This window comes from Hippocampus zosterae, chromosome 2 (genome assembly GCF_025434085.1).
Source record: "Hippocampus zosterae strain Florida chromosome 2, ASM2543408v3, whole genome shotgun sequence".
NCBI lineage: Eukaryota > Metazoa > Chordata > Actinopteri > Syngnathiformes > Syngnathidae > Hippocampus > Hippocampus zosterae.
This window is the reverse complement of record NC_067452.1, coordinates 18,610,851-18,636,975: the sequence shown is the minus strand read 5'-3', so window position 1 is coordinate 18,636,975 and position 26,125 is coordinate 18,610,851. Positions and strand designations below refer to the sequence as shown.

At 44.2% G+C, this 26,125-nt stretch overlaps 2 protein-coding genes across 25 annotated transcripts in view; one reads left to right on the top strand and one right to left on the bottom strand.

Moving 5' to 3' along the window:
• The first annotated feature begins 520 nt into the window (after positions 1-520).
• On the top strand, positions 521-11,705 carry nfkbiz (nuclear factor of kappa light polypeptide gene enhancer in B-cells inhibitor, zeta). Of its 4 annotated transcripts, none has more exons than XM_052057742.1 (10): positions 521-938; positions 1,015-1,071; positions 2,146-2,354; positions 3,192-3,297; positions 3,405-3,551; positions 6,255-6,318; positions 6,396-6,586; positions 6,908-7,018; positions 8,198-8,365; positions 11,564-11,705. In XM_052057742.1, the coding sequence occupies exons 1-10, from the start codon at positions 909-911 to the stop codon at positions 11,582-11,584; spliced, it is 1,104 nt and encodes a 367-aa protein (XP_051913702.1). In that variant the 5' UTR covers positions 521-908; the 3' UTR covers positions 11,585-11,705. The 4 variants fall into 4 exon arrangements, with proteins under 4 accessions (XP_051913702.1, XP_051913703.1, XP_051913701.1 ...); XM_052057743.1 differs by lacking the exon at positions 11,564-11,705 and adding an exon at positions 8,556-9,332 and having other exon boundaries at positions 526-938; positions 6,420-6,586; XM_052057741.1 differs by lacking the exon at positions 11,564-11,705 and adding an exon at positions 8,556-9,332 and having other exon boundaries at positions 526-938.
• Positions 9,487-26,125, bottom strand: part of LOC127595812 (protein unc-80 homolog) — a 44,105-nt gene continuing 27,466 nt past the window's right edge. For 10 of the 21 annotated variants that reach the window (XM_052057641.1, XM_052057636.1, XM_052057629.1 and 7 more), the window contains 27 exons: positions 25,929-26,112; positions 25,308-25,402; positions 25,145-25,234; positions 24,947-25,048; positions 24,673-24,853; positions 23,902-24,167; positions 23,440-23,574; positions 22,962-23,100; positions 22,707-22,803; positions 22,457-22,627; positions 22,214-22,306; positions 21,623-21,841; positions 20,824-21,054; positions 18,846-18,969; positions 18,068-18,193; positions 17,581-17,704; positions 17,254-17,460; positions 16,645-16,829; positions 16,401-16,566; positions 16,148-16,327; positions 15,914-16,061; positions 13,631-13,687; positions 12,716-12,797; positions 12,247-12,352; positions 12,003-12,023; positions 11,550-11,767; positions 9,487-10,819 (listed from right to left, as the gene is read on the bottom strand). In XM_052057641.1, the coding sequence (XP_051913601.1) occupies positions 10,376-10,819; positions 11,550-11,767; positions 12,003-12,023; positions 12,247-12,352; positions 12,716-12,797; positions 13,631-13,687; positions 15,914-16,061; positions 16,148-16,327; positions 16,401-16,566; positions 16,645-16,829; positions 17,254-17,460; positions 17,581-17,704; positions 18,068-18,193; positions 18,846-18,969; positions 20,824-21,054; positions 21,623-21,841; positions 22,214-22,306; positions 22,457-22,627; positions 22,707-22,803; positions 22,962-23,100; positions 23,440-23,574; positions 23,902-24,167; positions 24,673-24,853; positions 24,947-25,048; positions 25,145-25,234; positions 25,308-25,402; positions 25,929-26,112 (4,191 nt within the window). In that variant the 3' untranslated portion in view covers positions 9,487-10,375. Of the gene's footprint in view, positions 10,820-11,549; positions 11,768-12,002; positions 12,024-12,246; positions 12,353-12,715; positions 12,798-13,630; positions 13,688-15,808; positions 15,828-15,913; positions 16,062-16,147; positions 16,328-16,400; positions 16,567-16,644; positions 16,830-17,253; positions 17,461-17,580; positions 17,705-18,067; positions 18,194-18,845; positions 18,970-20,823; positions 21,055-21,622; positions 21,842-22,213; positions 22,307-22,456; positions 22,628-22,706; positions 22,804-22,961; positions 23,101-23,439; positions 23,575-23,901; positions 24,168-24,672; positions 24,854-24,946; positions 25,049-25,144; positions 25,235-25,307; positions 25,403-25,928; positions 26,113-26,125 lie in introns of those variants that run through there. The other 11 variants (XM_052057635.1, XM_052057650.1, XM_052057649.1 and 8 more) reach the window with 7 other exon arrangements.

The following is a 26,125-nucleotide window of genomic DNA, read 5'->3' as shown; positions in this document are numbered from 1 at the left end:
GGTTCATTTGAAACAGGTATATCACATGCAACTACTTATTCACTTGACTTTTTCTTAAACAGAAGTCTCCTGAGTGCAAATTGATTGATTTGAAACATAAAATGTATCACCATGAATTTTCAATAGTCACAAAACCTTTGACTCAAACAACAGGGAAATGAACAAGCAATACACATATCCACAACTGCAAGGATCATTTGCAATATGACATGTCAGTCAATATAACCACGAGTGATGTCTTGTTAACTCGTGAGTGATGCCCTCTAGTCTCTAAATGCTAGTACTCATTTAGTGAATGCTATTACTCATTTAGCCACTAGAGGGAAGCAGTACTCTATGAAACATCACTCACCAGTCTACGAGACCTCAGTCAATGCAACACGTGTTCCATTGCGCCCAACCTGCGGGCCAGACGGCACTGATTTTATGACAGGGGCCGAGGGCCGGATGAAATTCGACCGCGGGCCGGATTTGGCCCGCGGGCCGGACTTTGGACATGCCTGGTTTAAACAGAGTCTAAAATTCATTGTGGTCGGTTCCTTCATGTTTATATACCCACAGGACACAATATTCTATTGGTCTTCGAAGATTGGTCAAAATCCTCTAAAATGGATGGCAATGAATGAGTTAAAGAATGAACATGATTTTTTTTCATAATGGCTAAAGAATGATTTAATTTTACAGACAGATCAACTTTTTTAACGTCCTCTCCAATTGACCAGGGTCATCTGTCACTTAAAACCCCCCAAATCAAATCAAATCTGGCCCTTGAAAACAATACAGTACTTAGTCCAGCCCTGTCATGTGTCTGGGCCCTTGCACGTTTAATAGTGGCTGGCAAACAAGGAAGTGTAGTCTGGTGTGGCACACTTTGGTGTTAGTTCCTCATTTCTCGTCTTGTGACGAAAATGGACAAAAGGGACAGCTTGACAGCAAAGGTAGGCAAAGAAGAAATGCTCAATTTTGATCCTTATGTTTATATTGATTATATGTACTTTTGTTTTGGTTGGTCAGGAATCATCCAAGTTAATCACTTCAGGAGAGCTGCTGACGAGTAACCAGCTCAGTCAGGTATTTCATGACAATTTGATCATGCAACCCTAAAATGTTTCATAGGGAGCCCATATGTGTTTTTTCTTATTGTTGCCATAGATATAGGTATAATGTGTTCACAAATTGCTAATTTGGGGAATGAAACATGCACTTGAATTTATAATTTGTGGCCATGAAATAAGCATGATTTGCACATGAAACAGTAATGTGTGTGTCTTTGAAGAGGTGTGTCAAACGAGCTTTCGCGGGCGACATTGTGATTATAGTTTCCCTCAGAAAACGTGATGTGACGTGCAGTTCGTCAAGCATAAAACCAGTGGCAACGTTTTGTCACCTTTAACTACAATCAACTTAATTTTAAGTCCCTTTCTTGAGTCACATTTACAACAATATGTTTCAAGAGAAGCAGTTATATGCCCATTGTAATGGGAATTTGACATATAACAGCGCTAAATGGAAGTGACTGTTCGTATGATAGAATGCTGACCAGTTATTTTGCGGATAAGCAAAGTTGCCTGCACATGCACTATCGTCTGTACTCTGTGGAGCTGCTCAAAATGCTGATTGCGCTGACCTTCACCATCTCCCAACAAGATAAAATGAGAGCCCATGGAGCGGGAGAAGGTTCCCTTGACAGATATGTGAACGGTGGCCCCCCATGTTTTTTTCCCTTTTCTTTTTCTTTCTTAAATAAATCTCATCATTTTTTATAAAGACAGTACTTTCGTTGTCCTGGTTTACCTGGACAAGACAACATGTTAAACGTTACACCTAAACGTTAAATCTAAATATAAATGTTAAATCCGCCATTTTAAAATCTATATCTTTGGGCTCTAATAAAATATGTAATCATGCAAATTGGAAATGCCAGAAACCGGAAGCACCAAAATAAAAACCCGAGGAGCGTTGACTGTACATCGAAACATAAAACATCTAATCCAGAGAAAGTGACTCTTGGCAACACAGACCATCATGGTGATAATTAGAAACTTAAATAACAATAATGATCACATTTAATTTTAAGTGTCATTTTTACCAAAGTTGCGAGACTCATGACATTTCTCCAAACATGTTTGTAATTTGATGCCTGAGACTCACCTCCAGAAGAGGAAACGCGTTCTGGTTGAAAACCCAGAAAGTACACCTCAGATGCTTCCTTATGCGTACCCGCCTGATCCTGAGACACACCCAGCTCCGGAGTGTACGCTGTCATTATTTCAGTGGCAAATCGAACAGGAATCACGTAGGTATGAAGATGTCCCCCCCGAGTTGCTGAACTTGCAAGATGGGGATGGCGACACGTAAGTTTCACGGACATGTTTCCACACGTCATTTTGGGGGGGGGGGGGGGTGAAGACGCATAGTTGATATCAGCAACGTCACGGAACGTTACCAAACATAAATGTCATAAAAGATATATACAGTATAATCAAACACTTTCCTTCTGTATTTATAACACCCTCCCCCTCACACAGATGCTTGCAACACATTTCAAATTATTAAAGCAAAAACGTCTTTACTAACACATAAAATGTTTAGAAAATACGTATTGTAGTGTCTGTACATGCCTGTGCCTCTTCAAGGCACAGAGGCCTCTTTTGCCATTTTTGCAATTTTTGTTACGTACTGAAGTTGAATTGAAATGGATGTAATATTCTTCCAAAGTGTTGGTGGTGGCTTGATGACTCAGTGGGTAATACTGCTGACTGCCAAACAAACCAGGTGAAAGTTGCATGTTGTCAGAAAGGTTGGCAACTAAAATTTGCATAATTTCAAACCACAGCTATATTGATAACTCATTTCTTGGTACATTTAACTGATCTGCATGAGTAGTTTTCATTTAGTTTTTGAATTATCATTGAGCTGTGTAAAATCCTCAAGTCAAGTGTGCACTGTGTAAATAACTCAGCATTGGCTCAGTCCCTTTTGGGCGAAACATTGGGGTAGCTAATGCACCCTATTCGGGTTGCTTTTGACCAAGCAGACCAAGATATATGTGACTGATATAGACAGAAAAACAAAAATACACAATTTGTCGTGAATAAATGATAATATTGGGAGCAATTCTATGAAAATGACACACTTGTTGTTAAACACCTCCTCATTGGTTGTGAATGTCACATTTATCTTTCTTACAGATGTCTTCACATAGCTGTGGCCCAAGGCCGAAGAGCTCTGGCTTACATGCTCGCTTCCAAGATGGCCAATTATGGCGCTTTAGAGGTGAAGGAGCGCAATGGGCAGGTATCGGGGCTCCCCCTTTGTTTACAGGGTGTCTATTAAGTCTTTTTACAATTCAGCAAGCATGGAACTGTCCCTTGGAACAAATGAGTCTCGGCCTTGGTGTCCAGACGCCGCTTCAGGTCGCAGTGGCAGCCAATCAGCACCTAATCGTTGGCGACCTGCTGCTGCATGGCGCGGACATCAACACCAGAGACTCTTGGGGCCGCTCGCCTCTACACGTGTGTGCTGAAAAAGGATTCTACCTTTGTTTACAGGTTAGGAGTTGACTATTTTGAAAAGTTAGTTTTGATATGCATCCGATCTAGGAAAACACTTTTTTATTCACTAAAAAACCCTCACCAGGCCCAAAGAGTTGCCTAATATAAAAATCATACTTTGGTGCCATGTTTTGGCATTTTGATACTAAGGAAGTACACTGCCATATGTTGAATAAGTTGAAGACCTTCATGTATTGATTTGCCACCATCTTGTGGCATCTAAAAGCAATTACAGTTGTGTCTTGATATTGATACGTATACGAGTGACTTGACTGATGAGTTTTTCCAAATGCGATCTGTCATTTTCTTGCCTTGTCTTGCCAGCGAATACTGTATAGTATTTGAGATATGGACACTGTATGGGTGAACTCAACTTCAAGTCTAACTTGCAATCAGCAGCAGTTTGGCAGATAGTGAACAATTGTTGAAAAAAAGGTCTCTAAACGTTATAATACCACTTCCAGTTCATGTTTTGTATATTAACCAAGTCTAAAACGTTGCCTTAAGAATGTCCCTGCTAGCTTAATGCTAACTCATAATGGCAGACTACCAGGCATCATTGATAGTGGCAGTGGCAGTGTTATAACCTTTTAAGCCACGAATGGATAACTGCTGGCCCAAGGGCTGCAAGCAGCCCTAACCTGACTGTCCCATTAATTACTTGATTCATGAAAAAAAAAGAAAATGTTTGTTTTTTTTTAAGGTGGGCAATGGTAAACATGTTTCCTTTACTACAATTGAACCCTGAATACTTGTGGCTCAGCGCCATTTTCCCCAATATTTAAAAACGGTTTTTGTTTTCTTTATTTTGCTTTTTTTCTGGATGTAGAAAACCCCGTTTTATTTTTGTGAACATGTGTTTTGGATCTTTAGCTTTTTTTAAAAAATAATAATAATAATTTTCTAAAATCTCCCCAAATTCTTAAAAAAAGATTCCATATACATTTTCTATGAAAAATGGGGAGAACACAATATAACAACATTGACATATTTTCTTTATCTTCTCCAAAAAAATATAACCCCTGCAAGTTAATAAATCAGCTCTTCCTCCTTTGTGTTTGCATGACCATATTATACTGCCACCCGGTCATGCAAGTCATGCACACTAGAGGGGGCTGCAATAAATGAATCATGATGCACAAACTCTTTACATGGATGGCAATGTGCCATAGGTCGCTGGTACACTCGCCTGACTTGTGTGTGGGCAGTTGAAATGCTTTGCTTATTTGGGGAGGCTGTAACAGATTTAGAATGTTTTTAGTCATATTTGGGGCTGTCACTGTCAAGTCAAGTCAACAAGTCAAGTCAACAGTATTTATAGAGCACTTTCAAACAGCCATCGCTGCATACAAAGTGCTGTACACGGAGCGATTTAACATACACAATAAACAGTAAGACGAATCGGTAATAAAGGCGGTAGAAAGCACCAAGCAGTAAAATCAAGAACAAATCTAAGTCATGCTGAGTCGAACGCCAAAGAATACAAGTGAGTTTTGAGGAGGGCTTTAAAGATAGGCAGCGAGGAGGCTTGCCGAATGTTCAGTGGGAGGTCATTCCAGAGAGAGGGACCAGCAACAGAAAGGGCTCGATCCCCTCTGAGCCTCAGTTTAGTTCTTGGTACTTCTAACAAAGACTGGTCCACAGACCTGAGGCACCGGGCAGGTGTGTAGGGGCGGATGAGCTCAGAGAGGTAAGGTTGCGCGAGATTATTCAGAGATTTGAAAACAAAGAGGAGGATCTTGAAAATAACTCTAAAATGAATGGGGAGCCAGTGAAGGGATGCCAGAGTAGGAGTTATGTGCTCCCTCTTACGAGTACCAGTCAAGAGGCGAGCAGCGGCATTCTGCACCAGCTGAAGGCGCTTAATGGAGGACTGGCTGACTCCAAAGTACAGGGCATTGCAGTAATCCAGCCGGGATGTGACAAATGCATGGATTACTGCCTCAAAGTGTTCATGTGAGAGGAAAGGTTTTATTTTGGCCAGCTGTCTAAGGTGAAAGAAGCTGGATTTAACAACGGCACCAATTTGCCGATCGAGTTTGAAATCACTGTCCAGTTTAAGGCCCAAGTTTGAGACCGTTGATTTCAGATAAGGAGACAGGGGGCCCAAGTCTACAGGATGGAATGTACAAGGGCCACTGGGACCAAACAATATCACCTCTGTCTTCTTTTCGTTGAATTTCAAGAGATTTTGTGCCATCCAGGTTTTGATTTCTTCCAGACAGGATAGGAGTGGCCTTAATGAGAAGGCGTCTTTCTTGCTCAGTGGGACATAGATCTGGCAGTCATCTGCATAGCAGTGGAAGGGAATACCATGTTTCCTTAAGATGGAACCCAATGGGAGCAGATACAGCGAGAACAGCAGAGGCCCCAGAATTGAGCCCTGTGGAACACCACATGACAGGGGAGCAGTGCGTGACTCAGAGCAGCCAAGGCTAACACAAAAGGTCCTGTCAGCTAGATAGGACCTAAACCACTCAAGAGCACTGCCGCCAATGCCCACCAAGTGCTGAAAACGAGTCAGCAGAATACTGATCCACTGTATCAAATGCTGCAGTTAAGTCCAATAAAACCAGACACACGTGGTCTCCAGAGTCATTTGCCAGGAGGATGTCATTAGAAACGCTGTAGTTCCAGAGTCAGGAGAGTGAAGAAGTTGCCTAAACAGGTATGCATATGTGCTACTCCGTGTCTCCACAGAGCATCTGGAAGACTTTCTCTGGATGTTTACAGATGATTGACACAGAAATGCTCAATTTCGACGGTAGGTGTTTTTGTTTTCACAATTTATCCATAACGGCGCAAGGGCACATTTGAAACACGGCATTATTCCCCTTGGAGGTCAAACGCCACTTCATGTCGCAGTGTTGTCTCACAATGCGGTTGAAAATGAGTGGAGGAGACTGGCTCATACTCGTACCCTGGACAAGCATCAGTGCCAGTTCCAGCAAAGGGAGCTGCTGCAAAGGAAACACATTTATGTTCAATGTGTGAAGGCTCTGTTGTACATTGGCGCCTCCTGTGGGACGAAGGTGCACAAACACACTTACTCATCTCACAAATTTGAGCACACCCCTTACTTGACTCCTGGTGAGAAAATGGCTAATTTGAACAGTTTTACTGAGGGGTGTACTCACTTTTGTTGCTAGTGACTTTGGCATTATTCGCTGAGTTGTTTTGAAGGGACAGTAAATGCAAAATGTTACACAACCAGAGTGTCATTTATTCAGTGCTATCCCATGAAAGGATAACACTGACCAAAATGAGAGGGGTGTGCTCACTTTTGTGATCTCGTGTTCATGAAACACACAGCCCAGTTGAAACCACGACACGGGTCATTTGTCTTCCTGCAGGACTTAAAAAGTGGACTGACGTGTTGGCACATGGCAGCCGAAGAGGCCAATTGTCAACTGTTGCGCGTCTTCCTCGAGTGGCCATCTGCCTTGAGCAGCCTCAACCACAAGGTTACATCAAAGCAACATGAGAGAGTGGCTGCCCCCCACATCGTGTGTTGATGTGGCAAAAGGGACATCAATCAAGATTCTCTCTCACACTTACCACTGAAATACTCTCAGAGATACAACTGCACTTTTTGTGGCCCAAAAACACCATTGAACGCTCTCTATCATGACTGAAACAATTTCACACATAAGCACACAACTAGTGTTGGGGAAAATGAAGCTTCATGAAGCGCCTGTGGTATTGCTGACTGCCAAGATGGCGGTCTTGGTTGAAACATAAAGGCTAGCTAGACTTTCAACCAAGACTACCATCTAGTAGAATCACACATTATTGAAAGTGCTTCATGAATCTTCATTTGTTGAAGATGATGCACTCTCAGGCACAAGAGTTTGAAACCCGAACCCCACTTTAAAACCCTGCTTTGAAACCTCAACCATATTTTGAAATTCCTTTTTGAAACCCTAATCCTACTCTAAAACCCTACTCTGAAATTCTAAACCCACTTCAAAATGCTAATTTGAATCCCTAATCCAACTTTGAAACCTAACCTTGAAAAGACTTCAAAAACCTAGACCTACTTTCATTTGATTCATTAATGCATTTTCCGATCCGCTTATCCTCACAAGGGTCGCGGGAGGTGCTGGAGCCTATCCCAGCAGTCTTCGGGCAGTAGGCGGGGGGCATCCTTGAACCGGTTGCCAGCCAATCGCAGGGCACACACAGACGAACAACCATCCATGCTCACAACCACACCTAAAGACAATTTGGAGTGTTCAATCAGCCCGCCATGCATGTTTTTGGAATGTGGGAGGAAACCGGGGTACCCGGAGAAAACCCACGCAGGCCCGGGGAGAACATGCAAACTCCACACAGGGAGGCCAGAACCTCTGCACTGTCAAGTCGACGCGGTAACCCCTCGACCACGGGGCCCCCTAGACCCACTTCAAAACCCTAATTTGAAACCCGAACCCTTCTTTAAAACCCCATCGCTAGTTTGAAACCTAACTATCAAACCCTAACCGTGTGGAAAAAACATAAGCACACACTACTGAAAATGCTTTTGCTGAGCCGCATGCACGCACACACCGAGACGCTCTCACGAAAATCGACTAAATGCTGTCACATTGTGTGTGTGTGATAGAGTAAGGGTGAATGATCTCTCACATTGTGCTTTGTTGCAGAGCTTCAGTGACAACACGGCCCTACACGTGGCCAGCTCCTTGCAAAACCATCCCGCTCAGCCGGAGGCGCTAAAGATGCTGATGAGAGGCGGAGCCGACCCTACGGCCAGAAACTTAGAGAATGAGCTCCCCTGGCAACTGGCGCCAGGAGGACCCATTGGTGAGACGGTAAGCTTGAAAGAATTATTCAGGCACAGGCCCCAGCAGAAGTGACAACACATATTAGAAGTCAAACTCCCAGCCAGTTTCTGACATGTTTGGAATCAAATACAGTACTGACTTTGTCATTCCAAAACTAGGCTCTGCTCCTTGCTTTCATTTCATTCTGACTGAATGTAATTCTTTTTTTTTTCTTCAGGTGCATCAGATCCTCAGGGGGCGACATCTTGATGCTTAAATGTACTCCAGAACAGAACACTGTCAGTCAGACAGTCTATCATGTAAATATTTGCCTCGCAAAGTCAGATGGTGGTTGTTTCAATGAAACAAATAATTTTGATGTAATACTCAATGAGCAAACATACACATCATCCATCCATTTTCCGATCCACTTATCTTCACAAGGGTCGCGGGGCATGCTGGAGCCTATCCCAGCTGTCTTCGGGCACCTTGAACCGGTTGCCAGCCAATCGCTGGGCACCAACAGTCGAACAACCATCGCGCTCACACTCACACCTAGGGACAATTTTGAGTGTTCAATTAAACTCCCACGCATGTATTTGGAATGTGGGAGGAAACCGGAGTACCCGGAGAAAACCCACTCAGGGACAAGGAGAACTTCATTCCAAGAGTACACATTGACAACATTTTTGTGCGGGATTCTTACTTTAAAAAAACCAATTAAATACATGAAATTGAGCATTCAACTAATCAAATAACTCTCGGAGCACCTGAATGTAAAATAAGTAAATGTTTCTCAGAATAGGGACTCAAACCATCCATTTTGACAATAATGTACTTATTTTTTATTCGGATATAAATACAGCCCTGGGTACCTTATGTACCATACGTGCATGTGTATAATGGACTGCTTAAGATGACCAAATTCCTTGTGAATTTTAACATCAATAATATATACAGGTATACCGTAATAATAGAGGGTACTCTAAATGGCAACTGAGAGTCATGGAATAAAGAGTGTGCATTCACCTTCCATATATTTATTTACTTTTTTTTGGTTTTGTTTTAAACTTCATGTCCTCACCACTTTCCACTTCAATGTTTTCAATCATTGCCAGTCTAATCACAATAGAAAAATGTTCAAGTCCCGAAGGAGTGAACAGGAGGCATTTGCCATGTTATTATTTTCATATTTATTTTTCATATTTGTCTCACAAACATTAAACTTACACATCAATGGCACAAATATTGCTCGGTCTTCAAAGATCAGAACAAGAACACATGAACAATTGTGACAATAAACCTGTGAGGTTACAGAAAGAAAGCAGACGATGACAAGCAATGTATTGGTTGGTTGGTTGGCACATTGTAATATTTCCTATTTCAGAGGTATTTTACTGTACTCCAGAAAATAATCTAGTCTATACCTATGTAGACCGAGGCAGTTTTTTTTCCCCTTAAGGCGTGAAATGAGAAACGAGGCAAGAAACGAGAGACTACTGTATTGCAACAGACAACAGTGGAATGAACACATTACATTTTGTCAGATATATATTCAATATCAGATTACTTTTAAATATTTTAAAAATAAAATTGTATATGTAGCATATATTTAATCATAAATGAAGAATAACACGCTGTTGCATGCAACAGCCTCTTTCTTTAAACGTACCCTCACAGTTATTTCCTGCAATTTGATTGTTTCTATTAATTATATTTAGTGATAGAATTTGTGAATGCATTAGCAATAGCTAGACTAAAATATACATTCAGTTAGAGAATAGAATAGAATATAACTTTAATGTCACAATCACAGTGTTCTCTACTTGTATGTTTTTTTTAACTTTAAAGAGTTGCTGCCGTCATCATGGGACGACTACTGCTGAAGATGCGGCTGTTGTTGTGCCCATTGTTCTGTCGTCCCTGGTCGCGCAACCCCTCTGTGGGATTCGTATGCTCTTCTTTAATGTCTGAGAAGTGCGGTTCTTCACCTGCGCAACGTATGAAGTGGCTTGTGATAACGTGTTGAGAATCGAGGATCAAGAAATGGAACCCACTTTACACATGTGACTCATCCAAGTCCACCTCAACGGGGGAAAGGGGCAGACGGCGAGGTGAGCGCCGAGGCGACGGTGCAGACAGAAGTGGGGCGAGGAGGGGGTTTTCTGTGCCCTCGTCCTCGCTGAGTTGCAGCAGCGTGTTGCTTTGCGGCAGGAGCGCGGCGGTGTCCACGTCCTCCGGACTCTCTCGGATGCGGGGCGCCATTGGCGGAGGAACAAATGGAGTGGGCTGGAGGGGCAGTGGCAGAGGCGGGCCAGGAGCGGTTGTCATGCTCAGCACGGGGAGAGGTGGGGGGAGAGGCGAGGAAGTGCGGGACAAAGGGGAGCATGGATGGGGAGGGGGTGTTGGGGTGGAGGTGCGGGAGATGGAGGGGGGCGGGGAAAGGCTGCTGCGGAGGCCCCACTGCTCTCGTTTCTCCTTGGTAGTCATGGGAGGAGCAACCTACAGAGAATAAATACCAGCTGGGGTCTAATGAGCCTCATTAATAAAAGTAATGACTTGCTCCCATCTTGTGGCATCTTGGTGCCAAGGAACTACACTGAAGAGCGCTCAAAAAAAAAAAATCACTGAATACAATGTTCACACAAGTGAGCATACGCCTCACAATTTGGGGGAATAATTGATCTTTTCACGGAACAGTGCTGTAGAAATACCAGTCCGCTATAACACAGTTTTTAATGTATAAACAACAAAATCGCATACACCTCTTTTTTTTCTAATGGCCCAAAAGCCGAAAATCTGTGTGGCCACCGTCATTCAAGAATGAATAGCTGAGTCTTGAACTATTTTGTGGAGACAGTTTTTCAAGCTGGACATTTCTTACTTTACATTGGAAAGTGTCATTACTTTTTTGCTGTCCGATGAAGAGATGAACAAAGTGTTTGCAAAAATGTGTGCCCTCACACGATTCATAGCCGTGTTGTTAGCAGTGGAAAATCAGCTATTTGGAGTTAATTTGATTACATTTGAAGTTGCTAAACACGCCATGAACAGTCAGTCGAAATGTTAAAAACAAAAAAAACCCACTAACTGCCGTGGAATTCAGCGGTGAGCTTGGTCGTTATGTCGAATTGATGCTCAGATTATCGGAGGCCCTTGGAAAAAGTTCCCCGTGGACCCACAAAGTTTGCGATCCCCATCAAAAATGACATATACATTCAGAGATCGGCACCTGTGTTTTTGCAGGGCTGTGCAGATCGGCAATGACGGTGGCTGATGAGGCGGAGGGCACTTCCAGTGTGGGGGGCTTGGATACGGCGTGATTGGCCTTCCTGCCCTCGATCGGAACATCTGCGCCGCTGGGGCTCAAAGGCGTGCTGCCTCCCACACACGTTTGCTGCCTTTGTGTTTCCGTAAAGGTGACCGACCTCTTTTGGTCTCCTTGCGCTGCTGAGGGACACACGCGCATGTTGTCGTGGTCAAAGACAAGGCCATCGCAGCAAATCTTGAAACTCTTCAAGTGTCAAGAACACCAGCACCACTTAAGGAGGCAGGGGCGGTAGGCGAGAGGGGTGGGAGGGGGTGCAAGACAGACATGCAGAGCGCCCTACTGGGTGAGGTTGCGGACAGAGGGGTGGGCGGGCCATTGCACAGTGGAGAGGAAAGGTTACGGGGCACGTCTCACCTTCGCAGTCCAATAAAGTTTCTTTATTTTGAAACAAAAGGCATGAGACAGAACAGAGTGAGAAATGTCAGTTTGGTGTCCGGGGATACAACAAACACCGGAACAGACACGGGGTGTGAAAGGGGAGACGGATAAGCTCACAATGACATCTTTGTGTGCGTCCGTTCAAATTTGATCAATAACTTGAGCTAATTAGTCGACTATATAAAGTACATCGCGTGCTTCTGAAGACAGGTGCTGTTACCCAGAGGTTTGGTTTTGGGTTGGATGCTCCTTCGAGTTGTGGAGAGACGAGCTCCAGAACGACCACGGGGCTCATTTTTTGGAATGGACAACAGGGGGCGCCGCAGCTGCAAGAAAAAAAAGAGGAACAGGCTTTATCGAAGAGAAAACTTGAATTGGGCATCACATCAGAATGGCATCGAGGCCCCCGAAGGATTCATTGGTCAGTCAAGACAATCGCCTTTTTCCAAATAATCGTACTTGGGTGGAGTTTTGAAACTGATACATTTTCTTCATTTCTCATCAAACTGTTTTATGTTGTGAAACATCAGAGTCGCGCAGAATGATTTACTACAACAATGCTGGATCGTAGTGGGAGGCTCGTGCTGCGCCTCGGCGCGACATTGCTTTGACATCAAAATCTTCTGCTCCTGTGCCCTCGCCAACAGCAACAAGTGGAATCTCCATTAAAGATTCATACAACGCTTTACCTGTCTCAGGCCTCTCTTCCTCCCAAGCGGTGGCTGGATGAGTAGGTTTTGCTGACCGGGCTCGCTCTGTACACTGGCAACCCTAGGAACAAATGCAAATACACAAACAGTACATCTAACTGAGGGAGGAGTAAGAAGAGCAGGAAGAATACACATCAAATAAAAACAGCGCCGGCCACCTTTGCACCGACTCTCTGCCCACAACAACTATTCTACTCACTCACGACACGACACGACACGACACACATAGTTTGCTATGATTCATACACAACAGGGGATGGAGGGGCTGGGGGGCGAGGGCTGAAGTAGCAACCGTGTTTGGACTTCTACCTGGTGGATATATTCGAATCAAATTTCTTACCGAACAGAAAAGGGCCAACATGCGTTGGCGGTTGCGACCGCAGCTCACCCCCTTGCCCCGACAGATTGGTATCCACAGTTGGACGGCCAATTTGATCAGCGAGAAGCCTGATAGACATGTAAACAATGTGACACACCATGGCGCCGATGATGGCTAGAAAGACCCACGTCTAACAGAAAAAGGAACTGAACACCTGAATCACAGGACCCCCAAAGTTATGTTGGTATTTAGTTGGGCGGGGTAAGCCTAGTTAGGATAGCGCAGCTGATGAGCTGAAAAGATGAGGGTCAGTGCGGAGCTCGGGGGAAGGGCACACAGACAAACTCACATTTTACCCACAGCGAGGGAGAGAGAGAGAGAGAGAGAGAGAGAGGTGGGGGGGAGGGACAGCTAAGGAGAGGGAGGAGGACAGGCCGAGGTGACTTGACTGGATGTGGATGAGTGATCGAACGGAGAGGCAGCCAAGAGAGAAGGGCTGTCTGGAGGCCAAGCCCCTCCCACTGTTGGACAGATGCACTGGACACACACAGACAGAGGGTGGGGGGGCACTGTACCTAGAGAGGTTACCCTCCTGCAGAAGGCCCTGGGACTCATCTAGCACATTGGGTTCACTGTAAAAAGGGCGGGAGGCGGAGGGGGAGGGGAGAGCGGGAATTTACGCTGTTAAGTCCACATCCATCAGCACTCGCGTCACCTCCTGGTGGCTCGGGAGAGCTGCGGCTTTTCAAACGTTCCTACCAACAGCTGCCAAGTCGATACAAAACACATTGTCATACACGCCAAAGCCAATGGAGGCAAGTAGGGTTGGGCATCGATAACCGAGCGGAACATTCCGGTTCTCCCAGAATCGTTCAGGTTTTAAAATGACGCAAAATTTGGATTTCTAGTGAACAAAGAAGGGTCAATGGAACATGGGTGTGTGCGGCGCACAGCCCCATCCCAGGCAAATAGAGCGGGCGCGTGGCAGTTCATCAAGGACCCAGAGGGTGGCAAAGGTCGGTCGGTGCCGTTGCGCATGTGTGGGGCCGTTTCCGCTGCCCGCGCCGCGTCGGAAGCTGTCGAACATGAACGAAGAATAACTACAAGAAATGTAGCACGCAACATTACACACCTAATACACGATACACAAACTAAGCAGGAAATGAGTGCAAGCATCAAGCTCACGAGTGGCTCAGCGGGGATCAAAAGTGAACAAAAATGACCATTCTTCTCCTCAGTGCGACACGTCATAAAACTCTATCATGCAAAGGAGGTTAAAACACTTTCAGATTCACTGAAAAGAGTCGACTGCGTGTGGGGAGTCTGAGACCTTTCCCTTCTTCAGCTCTGAACTTCGGCTCCGACCCCTCAGCCTGGTGCCACGCTGGTCAGAATTGGGTAAGAAATCCAGCAAAATAACTAACTCTTCGGCAACGTTGTTAAAATGAAACTAAAACAACAAATGCAAATGGGCAGCTAATATTTAGCTTAACATTCGCCGCACTTACAAGGTACGTGTACAAGGTAGATACGTATGGCATATGTTTTCAAAGACTTTTTAGATGAGATACATTTTTATTGCAAGTCCCTCAATGCATTTTTTTGTGTTGTCTTAGGTTTTTTTGATCGTCTATAGAAAAACAACACAAGGTTACCCCATAAATGGGTGTTCAGTTGCATGATTTAAGTACCTGCTGCAATATTGGATTCTCGTGAGCCTGTAAAAAATAAAGCCCTATTGTGAACAGTTCAATTTCACAGGGTCGATATTAACATACTGGTTAAAAATAGGCCTTTGAGAAATTCCGAGTGAATTCCATCAACTGTAAAAAGCTCATAAAATGTAAAAAAACAAGACAAGGTCAAAATGATTTCATCTCCCCAAATTAACTGGTTAGTGCCCTCATTTAAATCAGGCTTTTATTTATGTATTTATGTATTTATTTATTTTTAAAACAAATCGAAATTGAGAATCATTCGGAATCGAGGAACCGGAATTGGAATTGTCTAAATTCCAACGATGCCCAACCCTCGTGGGGTACCCATGTCCAAAGACTTGATATTGTTTAAGCAATCTGTACTTTCCTGGAACATTTATTTTTCACACGACTTTTTACTTCTGTAAACCGATCGCCGTCCTTTCTACTCCTTGGTGAAAATGTTTTGGTGAAACTTTTTTTTTTTCCACCATCAGATGACGACAACATAACCCAAAAAAGAAGTCAATCGAGGTTAAGTCAACTGCGAGTGAGATCTGGATTGACATCATGGGCATCCAAAGCAAAAATGGAGCAACCTGAACCAGGGAGCGGATACGACTGAACCAGATTCAAATCAATCCATTATTCAATCAATCAGGCAATATATCAATTATTCCCCATCAATGGCCGTATTATAGAGAATTGTTTGATGTTGATGGCTAAAAGGATGATTTGTGGCATAGGTATTGTAATGAGTCAACCTAAAAATGACCAGATTCTGCTGTTCAATAAATCCCTGTCTAGTGAAAAAAATAGTGCGATGTATTCTTAAAAAAATAAATATTTAATTTAAAAAAATTATGTTTCATATTTGTCATATTTTTGGTGACCCAACATGAGTAATATATGGAAGAGGGCATGAAACCTCTGAAAGAACTATTTTGTTGCCCCCTTTGTATATAACTGACAGTAAAAAAATATATTTTTGCTTTGTAATTAAGTACATTTCATAGTACGTCTTTATTTTTACTTAAGTATGTATCAGGGGTCGAATCAGTACTTCTAGTTTTAACTTTTTTTTTTCTTTGAAAACACAATATTGTTAAATAGAAAGTGTGTGACTGACTTGGCCTCTCCCACAGATATTAAATTGTATACCTGTGACTGGGCAGCATGGTGCTGCGGGGGGCTTGTGGTTGCAGAGTAGCCGAGCTGGTGGCATGGCTGGAGAATCGGCGCTCTGATATAAGCCTGGGCAAGAATGTCTCATGCTCGCTCACGACACTGGGAATACTGATAGAGTCGTCTGCAAGGAGAGAGCACCAGAGGTCACGTCATACAAACATGTCGTAAGACAAGTGAAAGGACAATGCGACGCAAAATGTCGCTGACTCTCTTCATCGTCCTCATCAGTGCGACTGAGCGTGTCCTGGGAAGGTTGGCGGGATGGCTGGCTGTCCTGTTCCCAAACAGTGCCAGTGCCTGTGTTGGAGCGCGACATTGTGGCCAAACTCAGGCGGTAGGCCGACGTGGAGGTGCCCACTGTGCTGATGGATGTCTTGCCTTGGTACGCTACAGGGAAACCGCATTGTTCAGAACGTGCTCAGAGGATACGCAGAAAACTGTTGCGGTGAGGGACGCTGACCAGAGCCGCTGTGGACAGCCTCCTTGAGGATCTTGAGTTCATTGTTGAATTCGGCAAACAGTGAGCTCTTGCACAGAGGTCGCGGGATGAAGCGGCGCTCAAGCTGGTCGGCGATATGGTGACGTGCTGTGATCTCGTCCTGAGAGTCAGCTGGCTGTATCAATAACTTGGCAAAGGGATGAAAGACGGTGAGCACATGAGAGCGCTCGAAACAAATGAAGGAAGTCTGGCACTGGTGCTTCACCTTGCACTGTATGAAGGGCCTCAACAGGACAAAGATGGGGATGCGGGCTCGCACAATGAAGTCAATGAAGTCCCAGAAGGCAAGACCACCCACCTTCCTGAGAGCCATTTCTTTCACCTGCAGACTCAGGCGATACCACTGGTTCCCCAGGGAGCGCTCGAAGCACACCAACACCACTTTCAGAGCTGTTCGGGTATTACAGTAACATATTGTCACATAAATGTGATACAACGGCACGAATACTGTTTTTTTTTTTTTTGTTGAGAATAACAAGGGTTAAAGTCCAAAAGCAAGGTCTTTTCCAAAATTAAAGGCATAACATGATGAGAATAAAGGCATACTCTGGAAATTCACAAGTTAACAGATGACTTTCCCCCCCTCCGTAAACAAATTTTTAATACCATCACAACACATTTTTGGAAGGACTTTTTCTCTTGAAAATAAGAATATTTGTCATTATAACTTTCTGACTTTTTTCCCCCTTGAAAACGTAACTTTTTTTTCAATTCCGATGACTTTTAATTGCCATTAGGATTATTGGAGGTCCCTATAAAAATATCCCCTCTGGAAAATCTTAAGAACCCCCTGGACGACAGTATCAGATAGTACCCAGATATGCCGCTTGGCTGGTGGACTCGGCCAAACCCTCTCTGCGCAGGTCCTTCCCCGTGTCACCGGGGGTGGAGCAGTGAGCTGGCGAAGCGTCCAGCATGAAGTTCTTGGTGCGGGACGTGGAGATGATGCGTGGCGGCAACAGAATGTTGATGACCGTCTGCAGCAGCAGGAATATTTCCGGCTGCTCAAGGCGGGGGCTGTCTATGAGGAACACATTTATATACTGCAAGTAAAGACTCAGTATTTTTTTTGTTCTTATAGAAATTAAGAGACTAATAAAGAAAAAAACAACAACCTAATGAAATATGTGTAAGCTTATACCTTTGCTTCCAGACCCAACAGTTAGCACAAAGGGGATTAGCAAGTTCAGTAGCATCCCTTCTCGCCTCTCCTGATTGGTGAAAGGGGAGATCACGTGGCTGAGGGGGAAGTCTTCCTTCAAAGCCTGTTCGAAATAAAATATTTTAACAAACACAAGAAAAATCCTGACATCTCTAGTTTGAAGCCACATGAATCAGAACTACGCACTCCTCCAAACATCCAACAATTGAGAAGAGTGAGGCTTTAATTTGAATTGTATGTTGCAATGAAGACTTTGAGTTCACTGTCGCGATTGAAGAACAACAACACATCAACTCCATGACTTCAAATCTGGTGTGTTGAAAGGAAAAAGACAACCGGGTAGATTGGAACCCATAGACGACATAGTCTCCGAAAGTCTTTTGGGTGCTTATAAGACCAGTCTGTCGCTAGTTCTCCCGGCGCTTTGACAATAAATCAATTTCCTGCGTGGTCTGAAGAACCCAACCTGGATTTGTAAGGCGACCAACCGCACCACAGCTGTACTGAAAGGGAGCGGTGGGGACAGGTAAGGGCTGAGGTGGAGCAGAGGTAAGCCGTCTGCAACGCTGGATGGGCCCACCACCCCCATCACCTGAACGCAAAACAAGCAAACAGATGTGACATTTACGATGACGAAATGAAGCTTCATGAAACACTGAAGCTTTCCTACCAATTAGTTTGCACATGGTTCAAAGCTTCATTTGCTCCATGGTGCAATTCAGTGGTCAAGAAGCTGTTTGTCATGGATCACGTGGTTTCTTGCAAACGACACACACTCAAATCGGGGTTTTATTAGGTCCGCACATTCTTGCTCGAGATACGCTCCGAAAAACAGGGTGACGGACCAGTCAAATCATAACACAATTACCGGTAATATAAATAACAATATGTTGCATTCTTTTCCCCCGCTCCCTCGCTGATCAGTGATTGTATATTAAGGAACAAAAGTGGAAGTCACAGGTATTCAGAAGTGAAAATTATAGTCTTGCAATGTCAAAAAAAAGACCTACAAAACCTAAAAAAGTAAGTGATCAACTGCCGTGTAAACGTAGTAAAAGTTAAACATACAAAGTACAGATACTGTAAGTACGTGGTGTCAGCCTATAGAAAGACATTTAGAAATGGTTGAGACAATAACTTGTCTCTTTCAAAGTCACCCTTCGAGCCAGATCTAATGCCCTATTGACTCCATTTCTTAGAAGCAAACGACGACGGTGTCAAGAGCCTCCTTGTGATTTCCATACCAGATTGACACAGACGTTGATGAGCGAACGAAGGTGAGGGAGGAAAGAGATGATTGGCTGCCGCTGGAGAGTCAGACAGATGCCTTCAATCAGGTTGCTGGCTGCTTCCCACTCCACCTGTCTCCTGGAAACCACAGAAGCAAGCAGCATAGGTTGCCCCACACAAACGCACGTACGCACACGCACACGCAAGCACACACACACACACACACACACACACACACACACACACACACACACACACACACACACACACACGCACACACACACACACACACACACACACACACACACACACACACACACACACAGTCACGCCACACGAATGCTGAAAGATGTTGTTTTCCATAATCCCCTTCCATAATCAGTCCAACTCACATTGGCGGCCAAGACTGAAAAGCTCACAAGTGTAGCAAACAGTGCAGCAACGGGCCCTGATGTGATGCACACAACATCTGAGTCTAGTCTCAGTCATGGAACTGCACTTTTATCTGTGTGCTTGTGCCGCTGCCAATTTATGTCACAGATTTGAACTACCGGACCAGCGGTTCTTAACCTGGGTTCAATCGAACCCCGGGGGTTCGGTGAGTCGGTCTCAGGGATTCGACGGAGCCTCTGCCGTGGAGGGTAAGACACACGCGACTCAACATGTTAATTAGTTATGACACGCCCGCTTGGCCATCACTGGCTGCAGATGATCACATGACATTGCTTGTCCAATCAGTGCGGTGGGAAATTTAGTTCGCTTAGTGGTGTGACTGTTGTGATAGTACGTCGTGCAATTAAAAAAAAAAAAAAAGGGCATACTTATCTCTTGACGTTTTTTTTCCTGTTTTAAAAAAACGTTTTTTAAAAATTATTTTGTATTTGTTAAATAAATATATATTTTTTCACTCATGAAGGGTTCCATGAATGTGCATATTAATTGCTTGGGTTCATATTAATTGCTTGGGTTCAGTACCTTTAAAAAGGTTAAGAACCACTGTACTGGACCAAAACATCAGAAGTGCTTTTGTTGGGATTACATACAGGTATAATCCCCACCTTTTTTAGATGAATTTGTTTGAATGTTTGTTGTATAAATCATTATACTCAATTGTTTTAATTGATTCTGCACAAATTATCATGCATAAAGGCCGAGGCTACTTGGATGATACTTTTTCTGAAAGTAATGGATGGATGTATAGGCGGACTGAGCTTTCAGGCATATTAGTAGAGAGCCCACACAGCAAGCACAGTCATTTTTTGTCGGTTAGCCAGTTTGCTGGAGATAGCCACTAACAGCCCGCTGGCACTACTGTGGGAAATGCAGATCCCCATCACATTTTAATGCTTCAAATGTAAACTAGCAGCGTAACTGAAGATTTCACTTAGTGAAAGCAAAAACATGGCTGTGTTGCCAAGGTTACTTTGAGTGACTGCAATTGAAGTTAATCTGAACCTGAAAATAACGGCGAGAAAACTGTTGAATAGAGGAAAGAAAAGAATAATTAGCCACGTCAAGCTATGATGGGACATAGCGTACAAACCAATCAGCAATGCATACTACTGAAAGGAATTGTAAATGGTGGAACTCATCATGGTAGTAAATCAGGTGACCAAAATATTAAAAAAGCTTTTATGTAGCTCTTGCGAGGAGATGGGCAGGTTTTTGGGGAGCTCCTGATGTGTGCCAAGTTAGCCACCCCCAATTTAGCCCATGTAGTGTACCTTTGCACATCATAAATGGTAATCTGGTCTACACGCTTGCCTTTTTTGGGCTAAAATGCAATAAAATCTAATTTGTTTCATGGCAGAAGACTTGACCCTGCTGGCTACCCACATGTGGCTGCACAAAAACACAACACAGCAACACATACGGAGGCATTGCGACAGGGCAGTGCCAAGAAGCCGCATATTTACTGTACACACCACGGCACTGGCACAGCACGATACACTCACGTGGAGACAGAAAAAGTTAAAGTGGGATTGAACAGACCTGGTGCATAATGCCTGTGGGCGAGCGCACCTGAGCGTGGGCATTTTGTGGATCTTGTTGAACATGCGGTCGAGCCTCTTGAGGATAAGAATGAGAGCGGGACGCACGGCTTCAGAAGACCAGTCGGTGATGGGCAGCATCTCCATGATGTAGCGGCGCAGGCCACGGCTCTCCATGGTCAGGGTGTCGTATGGCGCTAGTTTCAGTAGGGCGTGTGCGATCTCAGCCAGCCTGGGAAGGATGCAAACAAGCACACAAGTTTGCGTTATTATAGTGCCAATTCACAACGGAAATTACCTTGGGGCACTCACACATTGAAGAGGTAAATGACCATACTTCTCATACAGTACATCAAGAAAACCAACTGAACCCCACATGAGCAAGAAACGGTGTCAAAGACAAATTCCTTCTAAGGGACTACTAAAACTTGGGTGATGCTAATGCTAATGTTAGTGGCCATACATTGGAAACAGCAGGAGGACTTAAAACACACACACACACACACGCACGCACGCACGCACGCACGCAACACATTAAAATAGCAATGCCACTCAGCTCTCTGGACGTGCACTGGAAAAGGCACAAAAAAAAACCTCTTCTTACAACCTGCTCGTCTAACGGGTCACTTTATCTCCAAAAGCAGACAAACGTGAAGGTGTACGGTTACAGCTCCAGAAGCAGAGAGCACCAATCACACACAGCATACAATCACACTCTTTCGGTTTGACTAAATACTGATGTCAGTTTCTCCTAATAATGTAAAATAGTTCAAGTTAGATAGTGTGGGGGTCCTCGTCACCTCATATGGGATTTGATATCAAGCAGCTCCAGCGCCGTCACCCGTGGCTCGCCAGCAACATTCTGTAGGATCTTCAGACGTGGCCCGCAGTGCTTGTAGAATTCTGTGCAGATGTTTAGCAGGGACTCTCGAGGTCGGCGGAACTCCTCCCTTGCGATGCGCTCGTCCAGCTCCTCCCGTGGCATGCCCTGGCCCTCTTCCAGAAGGTGGAGATTGTCCCTGTGCGACACATGTCAAAGCACATTCAGACCTCGTTAAAAGTTACAGTGACATGAACTAGTTACAGCACCACAAAAAAGAAAACAAAAAAAAACTTTTGGTCACTCAAGTGTTTTTTTATAATGGAAAAGAACACTGTATTTCATTGCACTTTATAACGACATTCAGTAATAACAAAAATAAAATAGAACATAAAGAAACAATGCCCGAAGACAGCTGGGATAAACTCAAGGTCGTCAAAGATTTCAAGGTCGTTGCCACCATCTAGCGCAACACAAAGCAAAACAATCGATTGAGCGTCGCCTTATATCTCGAAAAACTCGTTGATTGGCTCACTAAAAGTCGAGCTACCACTCATCAGCAGCATCATACCTCGTGTTGACTCCTCCTGACATGGTATGGTTGGCAGTGGTCCCTCCTTTATGGCCTTGATCACAGCGGGACACCTGAGGTGCAGTCATGGGCCTGCGAACACATGTACTGTTAAGCAGAGATGGGAAGAAGTCATAGAATTCATAACTCTAAACTTTTAAACGTTAAGGTTTCAAGCGAGTTCCAAGTCACTGTGGCAAAAATCACAACAGTCAAGTTGAGTCAAGACATTAGGGTGACAACCTTGTAAGGGCCTCTGAGCTGTAGAGCAGCGCCTGCAGGGATGTGGCCAGAGCGGCAATAGCTGCGATTTCATCCCTGGCTGCCGATGCAGACTCCATGGTCATTGTGTTGCTCTTTAGCTTCTGGAGGTAACACGGAACCAGGGCCTCCAGTACCATTAACATTTGGAGACTGACCAAAGATTACACATGTCAGTCAGAGAACAACTTATATAAACAAGTGTGACGTTCAATAGGGCACAATTATTTACCTTCTGAAGGATTCAGGCGCATAGGCTACCACGGTAACGCACAGCTTGATGGCTTCGCTAATAGAAAAGGCCAAGTCCTCATTGCCATAGCAGAAATCTGCAAGAAAAAAAAATATACAATAGTTTACAATACCGGCAATAGTCATACCCATCAATTTGCACCCCGTTCAAATCATAATATCATCAACATAAAGTTTTAGAACTAGCATCCTTATCTATCCATCCACCCATCCATCCAATAGTGTCAGAGTTTACCCAGAGAGCGCAACGGTTTCTCAGCCTTGACCAACTCTAATGTATCCAGGGCATCCTGAGTCTCGCCTTCCAGAGACACCAAAAGGTCGAACAGACATTGAGCTGACACTCCCTTGGAAAGGCCACTACTGGTGCTCGTCTGGAGTCAGGAAAGTTTTCATAAGATATGCAGTACAGTAATCCCTCGTTTATTTCTTACAAACAACTGACAGTTTTTAGAAATACCGTACAGAATGTTTTGTCGACATTGTGGGTTTCCTTATGGAGAAAATTTGGTGAGCTCTACAGCAATGAGGCACATTATTTGACAGTTGCTCAGCCAATCAGGGTGCGGAACACAATGCATTGCTTAAAAAAAAAATGCACCCTCCCAAAATAATCAGTGAAAGATGAACCAACCGGGTTATAGCGAGAGATTACTGCATTTACAAGTGTGCTGAAACATTTGCAGTTGGAAAGCTGCAGCCAGTGCTCTTACTGTGAATTCAAGCAGTGGAGCCACACTGGCAAACAACTGGAGGATGAAGGGCTTGCGGTGGAGGATGTAGAATTGGCGGCAGCAGAACTCGATTCCCTGCCTCAATAAAGGGTTGCCCTCATAGTCTGCATAAACCTGCCCAATGAAAAGCAATTTCAATTCATTTCAAGGTTTTATTGCAATTTTGAAAAGATCATGAAGGGCAAGCCCTCACTTTCAATGTCCAGATTACATAGTATCGAAATGGAATCAAAGAAAAAGCAAATCATGTTAAAAAGAGTTACATTCTAAAACAAAACAGCTCTTGGTCCTAGGCAATAATGCCATTTTTCGCTTTTGTGTGTGTATCTATGAGTTTTAATAGTACCTTTTCGTATTACCAGATTGCCAGACATTTCTATTCTGTGCAGTATTGTTCTTGGATTTCGGTTCCAGGGGCAATCACTCTTTACACTCACATACCTGTAGCATGGTTGGCAGGATCCACTGATAGCCGCTGAGCGAGAACAAGTGATTGAAGTGCACCGCGGTGTTGATGGCGGTTGCCGTGTGCTGCCTGAGGAGGGCGCTGTCTTCTGGGTGCAGTAGCAATGCCCCATTAAAAACGCTGAGGAACAGCATCATCTCATCTCCCCATGGATACTCGCTTGGCATTCCCAGAAACATCTCTTCAAGGAGCTTGATCCACAGCACCTTGTGAAGGGTGTCCAATCCGAATAGCTCTTTACCTGGTGGACAAATTGGCAGATGTTAGAAACACCCTCCTATCCGTGGACAAGGGAAAAAAAAAAAAGACTCAACTACTTTCATTTTTTATGTTCTTTCTCTAAGATGCCACAAGAAGGCACCAAAGCCCTGGCTGAATATGAAAGTTGTAGTTGGTTTCAAGAAGGTATGTTGATGTGATTCATTTATGTACACGACGATCTTTGTAGTTTGGGGAGGAACTATATTAGCCTGGATTAATAGCGGAAGTTATGGACAGTCTTTGCTTTGTTTTTGCTCTGCTCAGAATCCCGGACACCTTTTAAGTACAAACCATTTGCAAGTGCAGTGTAATGTTCAAGCTGCTTGTTACAGCGGCCCCAATACAATATTATCAAATCTTGGTCAGTCCTCTATTTTCGTGTTCCTCTTGGAGAGGGTTTTTTTGTTTTTGTCGGTTGTTTGAAAATGTGTGCGTACCACTGCTTTAGGGAATTAAAATAATGTCATGGCAGCAATTAGACATACCCTGTGGCTCATTAAACAGAGAGAACTCCGCATCAATGGCGGTCCTCGGGAAGGATGGCAGGCGGAGCAGGTCTTCCTGGAGCAGTGAGACATGGGACTGCTTGTGCACAGCGGGCAGGTGCTGAGTGAGGGAGATGAGGAAGAGAACACGACCGACCTCCTCCAGTTTGCGGGAAAACACCTGAAACAAAGTCAATGGAGAACGTAAAGAAGAAGAGGAAACCAGAGGGAACACTCTTCACAATGATGTCAATTCCCAGAAGGCCCACTGGACCTGTTTCTGGATCAGCTCCTGTCCTTTCTCAGGCAGCATGTGGACTAGGTTGAGCTGCGGAGAGACTGACCTCCGAAAGGGGTAAATGTCTCTCACATATGTCTGGAAGAGGTCACGTTTATATATTAGCAAAATGAAATTGATTACAATTCAAAAATGATTAGCTTCCAAACAGTTGCCATGGCGTTTCTCTGGTACCTTGGAATAATGGATGAGGTTCCACCGTTTGTCCATTAGGAAGTAATGAGACGATCTGGCCTCTGGAATGTTGAAAAACTCCAAACATTCCTTGGAGGAAAGAGGAGAATGAATGTCTTTCAGAAAGTGCGGATTATCTGGCAGCTCGGGTTCGAGTTGATACCTTGAGCAAAGCTTCAAACTGTGTGTCTTCATGGACCGGCAGCTGTGTTGGGATGTCACACTCGTTCTGCCCATGCACCACCAGGGTCTTGGTTCCTGCACCAAAAAGATGAAGAGGTCATCTCTCTCAAAGCCAGATCCACGGTCTAAGGTGGTTCTCCCCCCAGAAATAACGAGAGCAAATCTCAAAGCACCATCATCCTGTCCAACATTAAAATACAGAAGAGTAGGTACCCCGAAACGTGCATAAAAAATGACAGAGGCTTTATCTCCAAAAAAAACCATTTACCGCGTTATCATTGTAGGCCAATGTAACATGATGCACCCTTTCCACATTAACATTGCAAAAAAAAACCCCTCTATATAAACAATGATTTCATGAAAATATATTTATTACTATAAGTAATCCGGGGACTTACCGTAACTCAGGTTTTGGGCTACAAGGTTGAATGCAATTGCATTGTATTTAAAAGCGGAATAGCACTGAACTGCTTAATTTCAGTGATTGTTCAAGTACAACCAGGGAGCGGGGAGTTGATCACCACCAGCGGTACAAACTTTGTGCTCAAAGTAGGCCGAGATGACGCCTTTAATGGCACGGCGGCCTTTCCCGCCATCTCACCTGGCATGGACGCCGTGACCAACAGCTTGACCTCACACTGCTCTTTCTTCATGGTCTGCTTCAGGTCTTTGAAGAAAAGGCCTTCCACATAGCCCACCACCTCCCACAAGAAGGTGAGCGTCGCTGAGATAGCATCCATCCCCCACTCGCACGGGGTCCGCACAAAATACATGATCAGGCCCACCTGGGAGGAAAGG

What these genes read in the sequence shown, in the direction of transcription:
- nfkbiz (XM_052057741.1), top strand. Translation starts at nt 909, where the DNA reads ATGGACAAAAGGGACAGCTTGACAGCAAAG. An exon ending in TGAAGGAGCGCAATGGGCAG is followed by an intron (nt 3,298 to 3,404) that starts GTATCGGGGCTC and finishes CTTGGTGTCCAG; the next exon opens with ACGCCGCTTCAGGTCGCAGT. An exon ending in TGAGCAGCCTCAACCACAAG is followed by an intron (nt 7,019 to 8,197) that starts GTTACATCAAAG and finishes GCTTTGTTGCAG; the next exon opens with AGCTTCAGTGACAACACGGC.